Genomic DNA, 20,675 nt, shown 5'->3' with positions numbered 1-20,675 from the left:
TCAGCCTCCCTGCACTAGCAACGTTAGCCTACCTGCTGTAGCAACATTAGCCTCCCTGCAGTAGTAACATTAGCCTACCTGCAGTAGTAACGTCAGCCTAACGTTAGCCTCCCTGCAGTAGTAACGTCAGCCTAACGTTAGCCTACCTGAAGTAGTAACGTCAGCCTAACGTTAGCCTCCCTGCAGTAGTAACGTCAGCCTAACGTTAGCCTACCTGCAGTTGTAACGTCAGCCTAACGTTAGCCTACCTGCAGTAGTAACGTCAGCCTAACGTTAGCCTACCTGCAGTAGTAACGTCAGCCTAACGTTAGCCTACCTGCAGTAGTAACGTCAGCCTAACGTTAGCCTACCTGCAGTAGTAACGTCAGCCTAACGTTAGGCCACCTGCAGTATTGACGTTAGCCTAACGTTAGCCTACCTGCAGTAGTAACGTCAGCCTAACGTTAGCCTACCTGCAGTATTAACGTTAGCCTAACATTAGCCTAGCTGCAGTATTAACGTTAGCCTAACGTTAGCCTCTCTGCAGTAGCAACGTTAGCCTAACATTAGCCTACCTGCAGAATTTGACGGCGTCTCCGAACATCTCCGAGCCGTTGGTCGTGGGCTCCGACTTCTTCTCAAAGTCGGCGACGCGGAACACGGACAGACTGGCGTTGACGTATCCCATCATGCACCTGGACAAGGTGAGAGATGTTAACAGACCGTTAAGGCTTAGTTATGGTTCCATGTCGACGCAACGCAAAGGGGGTTTACGGACCCATTACGTCCTTGCGGACCCTCCTTGCGTCCACCCCAAGGGCCTGACGTGCGCCTCCCAAAAATGTTAACCTTGCGTCGAGGCGACGCCGCAGCGAGGGCTGTGGTCCTCTTAACGCGAACCCGACGCAGAACCAAAAGGTTCCCGACTCCGTCGAAGCGACTGTGTGGTCAACACGGTGCGTCAACGTGGAACCATTGACACAACGCATGCTTGGTGTTACATTAAGTTTGATTGATTGATTGATTGATTGATTGATTGATTGTTGACAACTAAGCCTTTAGACGGGTCCTAACGACGGTAGTCCAGGCTGCGGCGGTGTCCTCTCTGCTCACCGCTGCCCGGCACGGCCCTGACCGGCACACGGGCCGTACTTGTAGGCGTAGACGAGGCGGGGGATGAAGTCGGACGTCACGGCGATGACGAAGGCGTTGGTGATGACCGACAGGATGCCGATCCCTTCCAGGATGCCGTACCAGATCCCTGTGGGGAACACACACACACGGACGCACACGCATGAATGAATACATACACACACACACACACACACATGGAAACACACACATGAATGAAAGCATACACACACACACACATGGAAACACACACATGAATGAATGCATACACACACACACACATGGAAACACACACATGAATGAATGCATACACAGTACACACACACACATGGAAACACACACATGAATGAATGCATACACACACACACACACATGGAAACACACACATGAATGAATGCATACACACACACACTTGGAAGCACACACATGAATGAATGCACACGCACACATGGAAACACACACACACACACACGCTTGGACGCAAACACACATGATTGCACGCACATGAACGCATGCACGCACACACGAACACACAAACATGAACACACATACACACATGAACACATACACACACACACACATGCATGCATGAACCCTGCGTACACACGCATATGCATGAATAGACAAGCATAGACTCACACAGGCGCACTCGCACTAACACAACGCACACACACACACACACACACACACACACACACACACACACACACACACACACACACACACTCAAATGCACAAGCATGCACACAAGCGATGCAGGCAGGTGCGATTCCCACTCTCTTCCTAGTGTACCACCTGCAAAGGAGTGTGATATCGGTGCGTGCATGTGTGTGTGTTTACTGCGTGTGTGTGTGTTTAGTGCACGTGAGGCATTCACTGCTAAGCTGCTTCTAACTCGCTGCTCTGGCAAGAAAAGTGCTTTAGAAACCTAGTCAATATGTTGTTGATTGGTTCTTATTACTGCAATAACAGCACCAAGATCAATATCACCATAACCTCTTTGGAGTCTCTGTAGTAATTGATAACCTCTATCGATTATATTTCTTAATGAGTTCTTCAGCTTCAGGGACGTGCATAGCCCCCGCTGTCCCGAGCCATGGGAGCCGTGCACTTCTTCTTCGTTGGTGTGGGGGGGGGGGGGCGGGCTCACCGATGTCTTTGGCCTGCGAGGGCAGCGGGCGGCGCCACTGCGTGACGAACTTGTAGGCGTCCAGGCGGATCTCGATGATGTTGTTCAGCAGCGCCAGCAGCGGCGCCAGGGGGAAGGCCGCCACGAAGATGGTGGTGAAGCCGAACTGCAGGACTGAGAAGTGAACACAACACCAGAAGGGGGCGTCACAAGCCTGGCCTGGGGTCCATAACAAGAGTAGCATACTGTGTGGCCCTCTGTAGCATACTGTGTGGCCCTCTGTAGCATACTGTGTGGCACTCTGTAGCATACTGTGTGGCACTCTGTAGCATACTGTGTGGCCCTCTGTAGCATACTGTGTGGCCCTCTGTAGCATACTGTGTAGCCCTCTGTAGCATACTGTCTGGCCCTCTGTAGCATACTGTGTGGCCCTCTGTAGCATACTGTGCAGCCCTCCGTAACATACTCATCTCCAGGTACTCATCAAAGAGCCCGTAGACGTTCATGGGTTGCAGGTTGTAATCCCGCTCCCACTGGGGGAAGCCGTCCTTGGCCTTCTGTCCGTGCTCGCGTCGCAGCCGCCGCCGCGTCCACCAGTTCTGGATCAGCCTATCACAGCCGCAGGTTAAGAGTCCAATTAAAGAAACACAGGAGTTCTTACTAAAGGCCCATGTGGAGCGTTGACTCAGTCTCATAGCATAATTGCCCAAGTCATATTTTGGCCGGATTGTGATATCTAACCCAACTCTACTCTCCTGACACTGCTGATTCACTGTGCCTCATTGGCCATATCCTCAACCAATCAGAGTGCTTTTTACATTCCATAATCACTTTCAGCCCAAGTCATCTAATAGAATGAGGCCTTTTTTCTTTTCTTTACACTAAATACAAAATTAACCGCAAAAGGTGACATAGGCAGGTATGCTATGAGGCTAATATATAAATGTGCATGTGTGTTTCGGCGTCGCAAACTCAACTCCAGTTTCAGACCGTTTCAGCCGTCCCAGAGGGGAAACAAACATTATGAGGACCGTTAATTCAGAGCCTGGCTTCCAATAGGAAACCCATCCAGAAGTAAACTCCTTGCGGAGCAGAAGTGTGTCTTCCTAGTTTGATCCAGGCCGGAGCAGGCACTGGAACGCTCGGCCAGCTGGTCCCCTCCGTCCCCTGAGCCTCCTCCCAGCTGGCCTCTCTAAGTGGACCTATACTTCACTGCTGCACCCGCATCCCGGCTGAATTCTGCCACTTGGCTTTGGGCTGCATTCCAACAGTCGCTCCGTAGGGACCCAGCTCGCCCAGGCTTCCTAAATCTCTAGTTTCGCTCTGCTGCTCGATGGAGCGGGTTTAAGACGAACCAGCCTAGACCGGACACCAGTGTGGCTTCAGGCATGTGGCGGCTATAGAGGCAGAGCGGGTTGACTGGTAACCGCAAGGTTGCTAGTTCGAACCCCCAGCTTCTCCTAGTTGAGTGTCCAAGTGTCCCTGAGCAAGGCACCTCACCCTGACTGCTCCCGACGAGCTGGCTGTCACCTTGCCTGGCTGACGCAACCGTCGGTTTGTGAATGTGCGCATGAACGGGTGAATGTCAGGCAATATTGTATTTGTATCAAAAGAGCGCTGTATAAATGCAGTCCACTTACCATGTGCCCTCGGATTGAAGCCGGTTCAGAGGCAGGCCGAAGCGGCTTCAGACCGTGGAGGGTGATAAGACGTTCCCTCATGAGGGCCTCTAGGTCTGATGGCCCCCTAACAGAACCAGGTCTGGGGGTCAGAGATTCATGGGGATCCCCCCTAACAGAACCGGGTCCTGGGGGTCAGAGATTCATGGGGATCCCCCCTAACAGAACCGGGACCTGGGGTCAGACTCACGGGTAGCCCCCCTAAGAGGACCGGGTCCTGGGGTCAGACTCACGGGTAGCCCCACTAAGAGGACCAGGTCCTGGGGTCAGACTCACGGGTAGCCCCCCTAAGAGGACCAGGTCCTGGGTCAGACTCACGGGTAGCCCCCCTAAGAGGACCAGGGCCTGGGGTCAGACTCACGGGTAGCCCCCCCTAAGAGGACAGGGTCCTGGGGTCAGACTCACGGGTAGCCCCCCTAAGAGGACCAGGTCCTGGGTCAGACTCACGGGGAGCCCCCCTAAGAGGACCGGGTCCTGGGGTCAGAGACTCACGGGGAGCCCCCCTAAGAGGACCGGGTCCTGGGGTCAGACTCACTGGAAGCCCCCCTAAGAGGACCGGGTCCTGGGGTCAGACTCACGGGTAGCCCCCCTAAGAGGACCAGGTCCTGGGGTCAGACTCACGGGTAGCCCCCCTAAGAGGACCGGGTCCTGGGGTCAGACTCACGGGTAGCCCCCCTAAGAGGACCAGGTCCTGGGGTCAGACTCACGGGTAGCCCAGCTCCATGAAGTTGTTCCAGGTCTGCTTCAGCACCATGATGATCCCCATCTGCAGGCACAGGTCTATGAGGCAGCCGCTGGGGTGGCACTGGGACGCACAACACAGACGCACAACAGACACACAACACAGACACACAACGCAGACACACAACAGAACCGCACAACACGGACAGAGACGCACAACACAGACGCACAACACAGACAGAGACACACAACAGAACCACACAACACAGACACACAACACGACACAGACGCAGAACATGGACAGACACACAACACAGACGCACAACACAGAAACACAACGCAGACCCAGAAACACAACATAGCCACACAACAAAGACACACAACGCAGACACAGCCAAACAAAATGGACGCACAACACAGACGCACAACACGGACGCACAACAGTCAAAAAACACAACACAGACACACAACACAACAAAGCCACACACAAGGAAACAGGGAGACGGTTACAACACAACACAAGGAAACGCACATCAAAACCACTGAAGCATAACGGCGTGCTCATAAGAGGGCTTTATGCTGTGTTCTGGTCATCATTAAACAAAACAACGTCGGGTCTGCCCACAAGGAAGGAGGCCAGTGTGACTAATCAAATATTGATCCCAATTCAAATTTTTGGCTCAAACTATCGGTAAATTAACATAATCTAGTTGAAATTTATTTTTGATTTTTTCATACAATGTTTGGATGACATTTTTTAGAAAAATGTAAAGCTGGATGCATTTTTTTTTACATTATTTCTTATTTTAGCAGTATCTATCCATTTTGTGTATTTTTTTTATGGGAAATTTCAAAGTGCTCAGTTACAAGTGTTTCTTTTAAGAGAAATGCTGAATAAATTCATCATGTTTCCAAACACAAAAATAACCGTTTGAATAATCATGACCAATAAAATCGTGATTATGATTTTTTCCATAATCGAGCAGCAATACAAGTAAGTCGATTTATGACGCTTTCAGAAACCAAAAGGACAACCGATCGATGGTGAGCACCTGGACAGCAGCGCGTCGACCGCGTTAGAAACATACGTTATGTTAGAAACCGCTTTGGTTCCAGACAACAATTTTGTTGTTATTATTTATGTTGCTCTTCACTGCGTTACTCTGCTCAGCCAATCAGCAGGCAGCATGAGATGGCAAACTTGGAGCTATACTGACACACAGACACACACACACTGCTGGAAGTCCTAATATGGTAATCATTCTTAATATATAGGAACAATGAGTTCCTGCTGATGGGGGTTAAATGCCTGATGGGGGGGCTTTTACAGTAATGGTGGAAATTTAAATATTTTCTCTTTCAAACACAAGCTCCCACAATGCTTTGCGGTTCCCTGCAGGGAGTTTGGAAGTATTTACTCACTTCTTCCAGTTTCCAGCGATTAATGAGGCGTAGATATGCCCCCGGACGACCCGTGAACCTATAGGGGGGGGGGGAGAGAGAGAGAGAGAGAGAGAGAGAGAGAGAGAGAGAGAAAAGAGCGAGAGAGAGAAAAGAGCGAGAGAGCGAGGGGGAGAGAGCGAGGGGGAGAGAGAGAGAGAGAGAGAGAGAGAGAGAGAGAGAGAGAGAGAGAGAGAGAGAGAGAGAGAGAGAGAGAGAGACATAATTTCTTTACATTTTCCCTGATCACCGCTGGTTTGTTAATGGTTCAGGTTCTGAACGATTAGGGAACATAGTGTCTAAGCGGTTTTCTTGGCTGGGGGGTGAAATGCATGAAGGAAGCTGTAGTGCTTCACTGAAGAAATACTGTTGCAATCTGTGCTACCCCCCCCCCCCCCCCCCAGGGAGAAATGACTTCTGAGGGCCGCTCTCGCTCTCTTCTCTGCTTATATGGCGAGGACCAATCATCAGACTTCCAAACAGTTGTTAAACTGCTATTCTGTAAAAAAAAAAGGACTTTGTGAATTAGGCTAGTCTAAAGAAGTTACCCTAGCAGACTAAAATCAACACGGCGTACAAACAATAGAGGAGATATGCATTAACAGAGAGCGCTACGCAGTCATGATGAGTGTGGAGGATGCAGTAACCAGAGGCTGTTCTTTGAATGCCCTGCCGTATAAGGTCGCCGCCTTAAAGGGCCGGCGAACCCATTCCTCAGCTGGCCTTCAAACACTCTGAGATCATATGTGTTGTGGGGTCTAAGAAGGAGGGTTGTGTGTTACGAGCCACGGCAACTTTGTGTTACTCTTTTAGTACCGTCGTTGTGTACGAGCGTTAGGGTGAGGGATGTATGAAATGCGTCACACATCGCATCGTTATGCTGAGGTGCTTAAAATAAAACGGTTTAGATTAGCTGGCTCTTTAGGAACGGCTCCAGGAAGACGGCGATGTCGAACCTTATGTCGAACAGTACCTCCCCGGGAAGAAGGTGCTTTAGAACCTTACCTCTCCAGAAAGAAGGCGATGTAGAACCTTACCTACCCGGAAAGAAGGTGCTTTAGAACCGTACCTTCCGAGGAAGAAGGCGATGTAGAAGGTGGAGCTGTTGAGATTCACAAACTGGAAGAGGAACATCTTGAGGGTGAAGCTGTTCTCCCACTCAGACTCTGTGCGAGGCTGCTCTGTAAGAGAGACGTAGAAACAACGTTTAAAGTACCGGTACACAGAAACAGCATTTCCAGATGTACATGCTCACATGTTTATACCTGCTCAAGCTCTATTCAGGCTAATTCTATACAGTATTCACAGTGTGTATTATAGCAATGGATGTTTTTGGACAGCAATGTTGACTAAACTGAGAAAATACTTTATGACAGCAGAATGTATAAAACAATAAATAGCACATTTTACAAAACTGAATCCTAGGTTATTGGACTACATACATATCTATGCCGAAATAAATAAATAAAAACGAATGAAAGCTGTACTTTTGCGCTACTCCAAAGTGTGAAATTATTGATAGAAAAAGCTTTTAGCAGACACTTAAAAGTATTATGGAATATACAACTTACCTAAATTGGTGAGCAGGATAGCCACCTTTTCGTACAGCTGGAAAAGACAACATTGAAATTGAGGTCATAAATACAGAAGCTTTTATTACACCCTTGAATACAGAAGCGAGTTCTAGCTAGCTACTACACTACCTTTAATATACCAACTGAAAGATGGGAGTGGAACACGCTAGCTACTACACCACCTTTAATATACCAACTGAAAGATGGGAGTGGAACACGCTAGCTACTACACCACCTTTAATATACCAACTGAAAGATGGGAGTGGAACACGCTAGCTACTACACCACCTTTAATATACCAACTGAAAGATGGGAGTGGAACACGCTAGCTACTACACCACCTTTAATATACCAACTGAAAGATGGGAGTGGAACACGCTAGCTACTACACCACCTTTAATATACCAACTGAAAGATGATTCAACTTTTTTGAAAAAAGTTTTCCGGTTGACTGGCCGTAACACTTTGGTAGAACAGCAGTTATTTTTGTTTCAAAAGCTTGAATTTGTTTAAAGTTGAGTCGTGATTATGTCTACCTGCCCACAGGGCTGTTAATATACGTCACTGTGTTCAGGCTTTGATGAAAATGACAAATGCGCCGGAGCTAAAATGCAACGTTGCTTGTTTTTTCTGTGTGTGCGCTGGTCGAGTCTGTAGGATTAAACGCAAATGATGTTCTTTATCTTCCCCCCCAGGTTACAGAATCAATTCTTCCCCGTGGACAAAAAACCAAAACACAACACCGCACCCAATTATAAAACAGCGAGGATAAAAGTGTGCCTTTCAAACGCTGGCTGAGGACACGCCCCCCTGCGGCCACGGGCGACACCCTAATGAGCCCCCCCACCCCGACACCTGGAGACTCTGGAGCTTGACTCCCGTTTCTCCCCAGGAATTAGGACACCCGAACACCACCCCTCATAGCGCAGGTGGACACACGCCAAGAACCCCCAGCCACTTTACCCGGGCCCTGAATCTACAAAGTACAACTCGGCTTTATAGTTACGCTGCTTGAAGAAGCAGAATAAATAAAAGTACATACTTAACTTGGCGAACCCCTGAAGGTCGTGTTTTTAACATTAAGCAACCGCCTCAGCTGATTTAGAACTAAGGTAGGCTAACCAAACATCCTCTTTAGATTGACTAACCTGTTTATATCCTAACCATGGAAACTCTTCTTCATCTTTATATGGGTTAATGTTTATGATTTGATGCCACTATTTTGGTCGGTTCCCCAGTATTGAAGGCAAGCTTGAAAGAGGTCTAGCCGGCTCCTCAATATCATGAACCACAAATAAACACTCTCACTTTAAGACGCTTTTGATGGAAGCCTTGACTACATGACTTTAATCCTACGCTTAATTATAAAGTACGATAGCATATATCATCAAGTAGCTACAGTATCTTAAAGTGCAGCAGGTTAGAATCAAGAGTTTTAGAGAGAGAGAGAGAGGGAGAGATTGAGAAAAAGAGAGAGAGAGGGAGAGAGTGAGAAAAAGAGAGAGAGAGAGAGAGAGAGGGAGAGAGAAAGAAGGAGAGAGTGAGAAAAAGAGAGAGAGAGAGAGAGAACAAGAGAGAGAGAGAGAGAGAGAGGGAGAGAGCGAGAGAGAGAGAGAGTGAGAAAAAGAGAGGGAGAGAGAGAGAGCAGGTAACAGCGGACGAGAAACAATGATAGCGCCCGTTTGAGAGCGCCTGTTTGAGTGCGCCCGTGAAAACGCCCGTGAGAGTGTACCCGTTTGACAGTGTGCCCGTGAAAGCACGCCCGCGAAAAACACTTGTGAAAGAGCGCGCCGGTGAGAGCGCGCCGGTGAGAGCGCGCCCGTGAGAGCGCGCCCGTGAGAGCGCGCCCGTGAGAGGACTCACCACGTTGAGCAGCATGATCATGCAGAAGTTGATGCAGACGGCGGTGCCGGTGGTGGCCACCTGGGAGTTGTTCCGGATCAGCGCCCAGCCGAACGCCGCGAAGGTGCTGATGGTGATGACGCGGTAGATCACGATGCCAAAGACCGCCGCGATCACCACCAGGATCTACACACACACACACACACACACACGCATACGCACACACATACGCAAGCATACAGACACACATACGCAACCACGCACAAATACGCATAGATAAGCACAAATACACACACATAAGCACAAACACACACACATAAGCATAAACACGCAAATACACATTCACACACACACACACGCACACGCACACGCACACACACACACACACACGCACACACACACACACACACACACACACAAACACAAAAACACACAAATGAGCACACACGGTTTTAAGAGGTTTATGGTGCTCTAGTTGTGTTCTCAATGGAGACCCCCTCATGCTCCTCCAGTCCCCAAGGGTCTTGGGGTCTTCTTGGGGGTCTACCATGAACCAGATCCCCATGGTCCCCAGAAGGACCAGGGGGTGGGGAGGAGGTGAGGTGGGGACCAGGGGGTCTCACCATGAAGAAGATCCCGGAGGCGGAGACCACCAGGCGGCTGTACTTGTCGGTGAAGGCCTGGTACGGCTCGGGCTTCCCCGAGATGGGGTTCATCCGCTCCTTCTTGGAGTACTTGGCCTCGAACTGGGGCCGGATCTCCTCCTGGGACCACACACACACACATGAGGAGGTACGGTGAGAACACACACACACATGAGGAGGTACGGTGAGGACACACACACACATGAGGAGGTACGTTGAGGACACGAGATGGGTTCATAACCCGTGCTAATTCATGCTGAATTGGGTCGCTTCAATTTCGTATCGGGAAAGGCTTAAGACCCTCCCATCCTGTGATTCACACGGTCCGTTCCCATGACGAGCGGTCTGGGATGCGGTATCGCCTGCTGAAACTCGTAGCTTGCTTTGTACTTTTGTTCAATGCTTTGGTTCTGGATCTTTAACGTGAACACTTGAATGTGTCTCATGCCTCATTTTGTAAAAATAATAATCATTAATAATCACATCATGTATTTTATGAACATAAAATACGAGACGAGAGACGAGACGAGCCAGAGAGGGTAATGAAGAGATAAAAGTACTTTGATCCGCTCTTTCACGTCAAAAGAACCATTCAGAAGGGGAGCTGCTACCACGGTGTCTACAGCGTCGTCTCCCCTGGTGTTCACCCCCTGTGGAGACTCTGGGACCCCCACAAGACTGGGGTTCTGCGGCGGAAGTTGTCCCCCATGGGACCCCCGCTCCCCTGGGTCTCTGCAGCGGAGGTGATCCCCCATGGGACCCCCACCCCCCTGGGTCTCTGCAGCGGAGGTGGTCCCCCCCTGGGTCTCTGCAGCGGAGGTGGTCCCCCCTGGGACCCCCACCCCCCTGGGTCTCCGCAGCGGAGGTGGTCCCCCCTGGGACCCCCACCCCCCTGGGTCTCTGCAGCGGAGGTGGTCCCCCCCTGGGTCTCTGCAGCGGAGGTGGTCCCCCCCTGGGTCTCTGCAGCGGAGGTGGTCCCCCCCTGGGTCTCTGCAGCGGAGGTGGTCCCCCTGGTGGGGACCTACCTGCAGCGGCATGGTGTCCTACTGCGTGTGGTCCTCACCTCCTCCTCCTCCCAGTCGATCAGGTCCCAGTCGTAGGCCAGCGTGGCCCGGCGCCGCTTCCAGAACTCCAGGAACACCGTGGCTGGGGACACACAGGAAGTGGACCAGGCCATCTCAGACACACAGGAAGTGGACACACAGGAAGTGGACCACACCATCTCAGTCACAACGGGGGGACACACAGGAAGCGGACCAGACCATCTCAGACACAACGGGGGGGACACAAAGGAAGTGGACCAGACCATCGCAGACACAACGGGGGGGACACACAGGAAGTGGACCAGACCATCTCTAGACAGCGGGGTGGAGGCTCGTTCCCTGACTGTTTACCTCAGGGTCGTTTATTAAAAGTGTGTTTGGTGCTGGGGCGCAAGGGGGGAGGGGCGTCTGGCTCATTGGAGCCAGACGCCGGAGTCGGACCCAAAGCCTTTGGCAGGGCGCTGTGATTAACACAAATAATGTTGGATTTAAAATGTTTATCAGTGTTTGAAATGTAGCCATTAATATGCTGCACATGTCCGATTCAACCACTTTGCTGTGATGGACGTGAAGACTGCATAAATATTAAGATCTCTGCTCTTCTCCGCCTAGACAGTGTTACTGTGTGGGCGGGGGGGGGGTCACGGGGGGGTCACAGTGATAGGACCCCAAAACCCTCCTTCTAGGGGTCTCAGATCGATGAGTCGATCCATTCATTGTCTTTGTATATCTATAAAAATGTACGTCTTTTTGTTAGCCAAATGTGGCTTTGCTCCAATTACGGTAGGCTATATAATTATTACATTGGATTATAACACAACCGGATCTTTCAACCCTATCCCAAATCTTCACCATGGCAACGGATCGGAACGTTTAGTCGTCGTAAACGGCCGCAGAGTTCGGGATGAGTTTCGGAATGGCTTCTTGGAGGAAGAACGGTTCAGATCAGCGTTGGAACTCATTTAAATGTTCCTCTTTATTGTTCTAAAGGGAGCATTAAACCTAGGACACATAAATACGGCGCCCTCCATATCCATGTAATATGTAAGGGATAATCATCGCGAGGCAGGGCAATAAAAGTTTGATATGCCCGGCATATCAAACAGTTTGAGTTTGAGTTTGCCTTGAGGTGATTATCCCGTTTATTCTACTTCTTTCTTGCCAACATAATAAAACAATTCAAATACTTTAATAATTATGCTTTTTGTTATTCGTATTGCAGGCGTATACTCTGTTTCTCAAAAAGTATTCCCCTTTAATTACGATCGATCAAACATGTTTTGGACACCTCGAAGGGCATTACCCCGCTTATACCATGGTCACTGGCCAAAGAAAATAAATGAAGATCATTTATTTATATTTTCATGCGTTTTACAATCCAAATATAACGGTTTACACAAGCCATAAATTTAGTTTCCCTGATAACGCCTGAGGGTTTGACTAATACTTGGAACAATCATTACCCTCCCGTAAGGTTCTTATGAAACAGAAAGCCAGAGAGCTTACGTTATGTATTGTACATATTTATAATTCGAAATTTGTCCCAGCCTTTATACCACAGATACTCTAGGATCTATAGCATATAACCGCGTTGTCTGATTACAATTTATTTCATTTTTCACAATTTATCAGCTCTCGTTTTGAAGGCTGAACAGACAATTTGACTGGAACTAGCAGGTGTCTATATATCAGGGATTAATGGACACCCTGAAGCCAATCAGAATGAAGTATTCCCCAAAATACAAGCGGCGTATTGATCTACTATTTGATGACGCTGTGCTCAGTCAGCAGCAAGTAGAAACGACAAGTCAGCGGGCAACCTGCCGGGTTAATGCCCTCCTCCCAGCCAATCAGAATCAAGCATTCTTAAATGAAGTAGAATAATTATTAATAAAGAATGAAATGAGTTATCAAATATAAACGCTGTGCCGATCATATATACGAGACCACCGAGTGTCTTGGAACGTATCCTAGACCACCATCACTACACACTTAGAAAACTAATTCATCCACACGTTGATCCGATGGCACTATAATCCTAATCTTTTAAAAAAGATAACTAAAATATATTAACACAAAAAATAATAATACACCTGCACCTCCTGCTTTGCATCACCATACTCAAACTACACTAAACGGATCCAACACCGCCATCCCGTGTCTTTGTTGTGGTGGAGTCAGTAGAAGCCGGCTAGGTGGCGTGTGGCATGGACGTTGTACCAAGAATAACGAGTGCATGTTGTGAAACACTCGATCACGTGTTGTGGTGTTGTGGTCAGTAAGGGGAGGCGTGTCCGAGGCGAAGCCAAGGCCGAACGAACCTCGAGCTCCTCGTGAGTCATGCACATTCAAACACAGATTCATGTTTTGCGCTACAATGTTGAATGTGTCAATCGCAGAACAAATTCTTCTACCAGCCAGTACGCGCCGTTATGGCGCGCGCTGTTAGCATGAGTTCCCCTGGTTGCGGTGAGCCTGGTCTCTGAACACCTGTCAGGGGTCTCTCTGTACGCTGGTGCATCAGCAGTGAGGCTCACTGCTCTGTAGACACAGGGGCCGGTGACTCTGGACAAAGTCCTCAGGATAGATTACTTATTGCACCACAAACACATTTCACCACAGACACCGGCACGCGACCAGCTTCATCTGTTGGTATCATTCGACCACTTGGTTGGCTTTGCCGTTTATTCCAGTACCAAGTCAGATCTGCATAGCTTTCTGCAACCCCCACCCCCCCCCCCCCCTCCATCCACACCCCCTCACAGCAGAGACCTGTTTGTTTTGGTTCTGAGGAGGTCCAGCTGTGGAGTCTGAGGCTTAGTTCCACCCACCAGACCGGCAGAGGAAGGGAAGGCTTCTAAAGGTGCGCTGACATACAGGACGTCTATGGATATATCCCCTCTGGTGAGGACCAAGTGGCAGTGAATGCAAGGTCAGTTCAAGTCTTATGCTTATATTCCATTTGTGTGTGTGTGTGTGTGTGTGTGTGTGTGTGTGTGTGTGTGTGTGTGTGTGTGTGTGTGTGTGTGTGTGTGTGTGTGTGTGTTAGAGATTAAAATGAGCGAGTGTCTTCCAGGCAGATAGAACGCCACAGAGGGTGTGGGTTAGAGTCCTCTGCAGCTGTAGAAACAGAGTGCAAGCTGGTCCGCATTCTGCTTATCAGAGTGGATTGACCACAGAGTTTAGTTCTGTACAGGGTGCACCTGTTTTGGGTTCAGACTTCTCATTGTGAGCAAATTCATATGAACAGCAACTCTGCAGGAAATATACTACTCGTTTCATTCATAGATTAAGTAGAAAAGACCACATGAGCCAATAGCCAGACAGGCTGTGTTGGAATGCGACTTTTGCAACAATGTCCAACTTTAAAGTTCAACGATTGGTATGACACTGAAGAACGCCATGGTTGACACTTTTGGAAGTGCACGATGAAAAACCACCTGCATTAGTCCCATTAATGACGTCTGAATGTTTACTGCTCACAAACCTGCTTTACTCTTTGGTTCCGTCTTAATTAACTGCATACACACATCCCTAGGGTACATTCTTGGGTCATATTAGTTTACCATTGTGTATGTTGGCACTGAAACAGAGTGCCACATTTCCTACACCCATATGGAAACGTCCCCCTGTGTGAGAAGTGCAATAACGATCTCTCCCTGCTTGCCTTGTTCAGTTGCTGCACTTTTTAAACTTTGTGGAAGAACCAGGAGGAAGGGGGTCTGAGGGATGGAGCCTGCCCAGAATGAGAGCCCCTCTCCAGGCTTCTCTAAGCCGGAGATCAGCGAGGTGGAACCACAGAGTACTGCAAAAGGCAAGTGGACTATAAATATTCCCGTATTCCAGTGATTTTTTTTATTGTTATTTTCATTGCTATTTCTATATATATTCTATTCTAAATATTATTAAAATACATAAAAAATAAGAGTGTTTTTAATGATTTGGTAGATGTATTTTGTAATCCCCAAACCTATCATCGTAACAAAAAGGACAGAGTATTCGGTTCGTGGAACAGGGAGAGCTGGAACACACTCTCTGTCTTTATTGTGCTTCTACATTAACCATTAAAGTTATGAGACATAAAGGCTCTCCAGCAGATCCTCGGCATTAATTATTAACGAGGTGACGGCCGGGTCAGCCGCCAGCCCCCTGTTTGAACAGCTCAGACGCACGTGACCTGAAGTGCCCCTGAGGTGAGCGTGCAGCAGGGGGTGAATCCGTGGTGGTTCACCATCACTTCTCCACCCTGGACGTCTGCGGGTTACCTTGGTCCTATGAGACGATTTAAACTTCAAAGGGTCCAGCGTGTTTTAAAACCCCCAGGTTCAATGGACCCCATGGAATGTGTGCTTTCTTGTGAAGCCGATTTGATCTGAGAGGGTATTAAGGGTTGCGTTATATCTGATCAGATGATAGGCTCAGCTGAGTGGAACGGCAGGCTGAGTGTTTGCATTCTGTTATTATTTTTATGATGTTACATTATCCCATCTGATTCATTATGTATATATATGTATTCATTATTTGACTATAGACTATATCTTCACTATATCATATAATAATATATTATATTGAAATGTATTATTATATTATAACAACATTGTGTCACTAATATTTATTATAGATTTGCATTATATGAACTGATGTCGAAGGCTTTTAAATCAACAGCCAGGCGGGGAAAAATATGAATAAAATATGAATTTGGTAATCGCTTAATATTTTTAATCTCTCTCTCTCTCCCCCCACCTCTCTCTCTCTCCCTCACAGTGTTCACCATGTGGTGGCTGGTGGTGCTGACCTTCCTGGCCCAGCTGAGTCTGGTTCTCTTCGTCCTCTGGAAGTGCTGGAGATACGACCGGACGGCGAGAGAAAAAAAACCGAAGCCAGGTCTCTCTCTCTCTCTCCCCCTCCCTCCCTCCCTCTCTCTCTCCCTTTCTCCTTCCCTCTCCTCATCCAATCAAAACCATGGGTGTTCGTCGTTATGTATATCGAGGAAGAGGCTGCCATGGCGCCCATTAACCTCCTAACCCTCCTATCCTCTACATGACGCTCGTTAGGATAATGAGTGTCACCACAGGAGATGATTAACTCTGATCAGCGGTGTTGTGGTGTGAAGTTCCTGAGCTTCTTGCCCCAGTTTCCCAGTTGTTTATTTCACTGATGTTCAACGCAGTAACGTAAAACACAGTAGAATTAAAAGTTCAGACAAAGGTTAAAATACAATTTTAAAATTAGCTCCTAGGCTCAGTTCACTGCTTCAGTCGGTTAACACGCGCCGCAAGATAGAGGTTAGCACAGATGGACATTATTACCTTAGTAGGAATAACAAACGTCACACTGCCCGCTTGTCAACCGATGGGGGGCTTAACTTAAAAATGACCCCTTCAATATTTAAGCTAGTCAACCACAATTAGCGCTCCGTCATTCGTGAACGTAATACAACACGAAAAACCAACAAGCGTGAAAAGTAAACAACGACTTTTCCACCGGAAACGACTGGAAACCCCACCACAACAAAAATCAAAAAGAGTGCCACATTATTGACAAGTGGTCAATGACTGCAATTACAGCTTCATTCATAAAGCTACAATAATGCGTTGAATCGTTTGAGACTGTTTTTTAGCCAAGCAGGATGCCTAATGGATCTGCTAATTTTCTGAATGTTCTCAGGGTCCTACAACTTGATGATCAACTCCAATCAGGATGACATCGTTATCAAGACAGCGGACTCAGAGTCTCCCAGCAATGAAGCACAATCCTCCACATCTCTGCTATCGCCTGCGATGTCTGGACCGTGTTGCTGGGTGGAGGAAGAGCGGCGGTGTTACCCCGGCAATGGTTTCATGCCAGGCCAACCGATCCATTGGGACATTGCGTACTATTGATGGTATCACTGAGATTCAGTCCCGCTGAGGGCAATTCTCAGATACGTCGGAAGGGACATTTGACGGAGTTCTAGACTTCTAGTGCGTTGTTGGCTTGAACGAGAGAACATCGGACGACACTGGAAAGGTGATTTCTTTCAGGAGGTACGATTGTAGATTTCCAACTCACCCCAGACTGCCATGAAAACAGCGAAGAACACAGTGGCTCCGTTGTCAAAGAGATGAGTCACCTGCAGTGTTAAAAACATGTGTTTAACATACATAAACCATATAAATATAATAGATACTAGTGTTGAAATGTATAGGTCTACAATGATGAACATATAGCATAGAATTCAGATGTAACATAGGGATATCGAACTTGAGAGTGATTTCTATGCATGACGATATTTTATTGTTACTAACGTAGTGACATTCATTCATCCGTTGTTTCTTAATACTTATTGGGTATGTAAGAAATCATATCCTCCTATTTGTACATTCAAACATTTTATCATTGTGGCCACTTAAATCCCAAACATGTACATTTTATGTCAGCCTTACTGTGAACGTGAAATGTGAATATGATCAGGGGTCAGAATTACGTGGCAATGAGGGCAGAATATAAGAGGCCATAAGAAATCAATAAATAATATATTCAAAATTGTCTTTATTGACTAGTGACAATGAACATTTGTCACTAGTGCGACTACTGGCGATACTGTATGTCTACATGTTTCTAAAAAAATTGAAAGGTGTGTGTGGATGTGGATGTGTGTGTGTGGAAGATTGTGGGGAGGTGGGTGTGAAGGTCTGCATGGGGGTGTGTGTGGAGGTGTGGAGGGGTCCACCTTGGCGTAGATGCAGCTGTCAGAGAGCTTCAGGTAGGGGCAGTACTGGTCACAAATGGGGCACATGATGACGTCTGTCGCCTGGCAGATCTCCTTACTGACCAATCACAGAGCAGAAGGGAAACCGTCAGCCAACGGAAACACATGGGATGTCTTGGGAAATGTGTATTTGGATTTGTTGATCCAGTGAAACACAGTTCATCTGAACATGGACATATCAATAACATCGTAGATGGAACCACCAGAACTTATGTACACAGTGATGTTGGATGTTGATATGAACTTGTTTTCTTTCCACAATTCAGGTGGAGAGACAGGATATTATAACTAATAAATAATCACACAATTACCCAGATATATATGACCTGCCTGAAACATCCCAGCTGCATCATTGCCGTCATAAAGAGCACACAACAAGCTCTGACCGCCAATCATAACTTTATGAAGAACACCTTCCCTTTATGAGCCAGCACAAAGTACTCAAATCAAACCATATCTCAAAGACTTGGCACACAAACCCTGAATGAGTGTTCAGCATTGCGAGCAGAATAAATAATGTCTGTTAGCGTCTTAATCTCAGCTGGATGTGCACAGGCCAGGGAGAGAGCTGTTGCTTTGTACAAGGAAGGAAACTACTGGGGTAAACAACCAGGGTGTTTAATCTTACATAGCGATTGACGGCGTTGAGATCAGGGACGATTAAGATTACTAAATTCAAATTTGAATTAGCTTTATTAATACCAATGTGGGCAATTAGTTTATAGTAATAACCGCATGCAAAAATCAAACACACAGACGGGCTAAAACGTGGAATAATATATATATATATATATATATACACACAATACAATTTAGAAAATAAAGAGCACCTAAGTAGCATTTAAAACTCAGATTTCAGATGGGATGAACGGTTTGGAACAGGGGTTGGTTTAACAAGCAGGTAAAATATAACGATACCCTTATGGCAAAGGGAAAATTAACCTGAAGAACAGATCCATAAGAAGCCAGAAGGGTGGGAACAACAAATCTAATGAACCGATCTGAGACCAGATGTTAGATTTACAGGAATCTGAGTGCAGAGGATTCCTCATTAGCTCATCTCATTAGCTAATAGATAATAAGTTCACACTTAATGTAATGACTTAGTGTTTGTGTGTACGTCCTGGCAATTAATGTAAGCACTTATCGCATGTTTGTACGTCCTTGCATTTAAAAATAGTACTTAGCATTGTGTAGCATCTTATCATAGCTATCTCTGTTGTGTACGGGGAATGGGTTAACCTAACAATTGTTAGTGACTGCATTTGGTTCAATGGACATCCTTACTGTTCCAACAGAGATATATTGTTGTTTCTCTTTCTTCTGACAAATGTACTTATTGCACGTCACTTTGGATAATAGTGTCTGCAAATTGCCCTAAATGTAAATGTGAGCTAATGGAGAGTAAGACGGGGCGAAACGACCGGAACGCACCATTATGTTGAAGGGTTGAATCAATTATTAATACCCAGAATCTCACAACAGGAGGATCAGTCTGCATCACACGCACGTTCCGAGTGCACAACTGAGCGAACAATGAAACACTACGAATATAAAGAACAGTACAAGTACAAGTCTGAGGCTGGCAGTGGAGATGACGATGATGATGATGACGGCTTCGACATACTGCTGTGGAGATCAGAGACGAAGATCAGAGGAGATGTTCCATTGGGCCTAAAACATTTTTTTTGTTCGGTTCCGGTTTCCGACCGACCCTGTCAATTTATGTGCGACCCAAATTATTTTATGATCTTGGGAAAAAATAAAAATAAAAATAAAAAATAAAAATAAGTTTTGATGCAAACTTTAATTACGGTACGTTTTTGTACAGCACCTCTTCATTCTGTACAAGGATGAGCGCAATCTTTCGTTCTTAAATGAAAACAACAATGAAAAAATTATATAAAAAAATAAAATAAATTCCCTACCTACCCATGACCTAAACTGACAACCAACAGGAACCAAACTTATTTTCTTTTTAGGCCTTACCTGACCTGGCAGTGGTCCAGGGTGAGCACGCCATACAGGAACACCAGTAGCCCCACCAGGGCGGCGGGGAACAGCATACCCGTGTACCAGCCCAGCCAGGCGAAGTACAGGCCGATCTTCTCCCCGAAGTACCGCCTGCAAGATGCCCCAGGGTTACAGCACGCACACGCAGGTGCACACACGCGCACGGACATGGACACTCACTGCACGGCACGCAGACTGCAACGCATGCATATCCATGCACCCCAATCGTTACAGCACACACACACACACGGAACACACCGACTCATGCACGCACGGACACGAACGCAGCGTCGCAGCCCCATCGTTACATCACGCACACAAACGCACGCACATACGCACGCACACACACACACTGGCCGCACGCACATGTGGACACGGAAGCACGCGTACACGCAGAACGCACACACACGCATGCCAGGTACCCGCACTGACACACACACACACACACACACACGCGCACAGACATACTCACACACAAGCACACACACACACACAAGCAGCACGCACACGCACCCGCACACTGGCAGTATCCTGCCTTGATCCGATCCCCTGCTAGTCTTCCCTGTGTATCGTTAGGATAATGAGTGTCACCGCAGGAGACGTGAACTCTGATCAGTAGTGTTGTGGAGCAAAGATCCTGAGCTTTTAGCCCCAGTTTCTCAGCTGTTTTGGTTTCCTTCAAATTAATGCCCTCCTCTGTTCCAAGCCTGACACACACAAACGTGCGCACACACACCCACACAGACACACACACACACACGAGCACACA

The 20,675-nt window shown here is 47.5% G+C and overlaps 2 protein-coding genes across 3 annotated transcripts in view; one reads left to right on the top strand and one right to left on the bottom strand.

Moving 5' to 3' along the window:
• LOC115542165 (anoctamin-4) overlaps positions 1–20,675 on the bottom strand; it is a 50,193-nt gene that overhangs the window by 3,018 nt on the left and 26,500 nt on the right. Inside the window, exons 13-26 of the mRNA XM_030354319.1 lie at positions 19,883–20,017; positions 17,855–17,951; positions 17,194–17,254; positions 11,163–11,245; positions 10,079–10,219; positions 9,477–9,641; positions 7,611–7,647; positions 7,109–7,220; positions 6,022–6,079; positions 4,626–4,723; positions 2,706–2,848; positions 2,261–2,413; positions 1,093–1,240; positions 555–674 (exon numbers count right to left, since the gene is read on the bottom strand). Of these exons, the coding sequence (XP_030210179.1) occupies positions 555–674; positions 1,093–1,240; positions 2,261–2,413; positions 2,706–2,848; positions 4,626–4,723; positions 6,022–6,079; positions 7,109–7,220; positions 7,611–7,647; positions 9,477–9,641; positions 10,079–10,219; positions 11,163–11,245; positions 17,194–17,254; positions 17,855–17,951; positions 19,883–20,017 (1,551 nt within the window). The remainder of the gene's footprint in view (positions 1–554; positions 675–1,092; positions 1,241–2,260; positions 2,414–2,705; positions 2,849–4,625; positions 4,724–6,021; positions 6,080–7,108; positions 7,221–7,610; positions 7,648–9,476; positions 9,642–10,078; positions 10,220–11,162; positions 11,246–17,193; positions 17,255–17,854; positions 17,952–19,882; positions 20,018–20,675) is intronic.
• On the top strand, positions 13,867–17,670 carry LOC115542164 (uncharacterized). Of its 2 annotated transcripts, none has more exons than XM_030354318.1 (4): positions 13,867–14,074; positions 14,847–14,956; positions 15,907–16,026; positions 16,810–17,670. In XM_030354318.1, exons 2-4 carry the CDS (start codon positions 14,872–14,874, stop codon positions 17,022–17,024), a joined length of 420 nt encoding a protein of 139 aa, XP_030210178.1. In that variant the 5' UTR covers positions 13,867–14,074; positions 14,847–14,871; the 3' UTR covers positions 17,025–17,670. The 2 variants fall into 2 exon arrangements, with proteins under 2 accessions (XP_030210178.1, XP_030210177.1); XM_030354317.1 differs by having other exon boundaries at positions 13,870–14,074; positions 14,819–14,956.

Source organism: Gadus morhua, chromosome 4 (assembly GCF_902167405.1).
Source record: "Gadus morhua chromosome 4, gadMor3.0, whole genome shotgun sequence".
In the NCBI taxonomy this organism is placed as follows: domain Eukaryota; kingdom Metazoa; phylum Chordata; class Actinopteri; order Gadiformes; family Gadidae; genus Gadus; species Gadus morhua.
This window is presented reverse-complemented; position numbering and strand designations above follow the sequence as displayed.

Excerpts from the sequence above, each read along its gene's own strand:
- LOC115542164 (XM_030354318.1), top strand. The coding sequence starts at position 14,872 with ATGGAGCCTGCCCAGAATGAGAGCCCCTCTCCAGGCTTCTCTAAGCCG. Across the intron at positions 14,957-15,906 it reads ACCACAGAGTACTGCAAAAG|TGTTCACCATGTGGTGGCTG; the intron begins GCAAGTGGACTA and ends TCTCCCTCACAG. Across the intron at positions 16,027-16,809 it reads AGAAAAAAAACCGAAGCCAG|GGTCCTACAACTTGATGATC; the intron begins GTCTCTCTCTCT and ends GAATGTTCTCAG.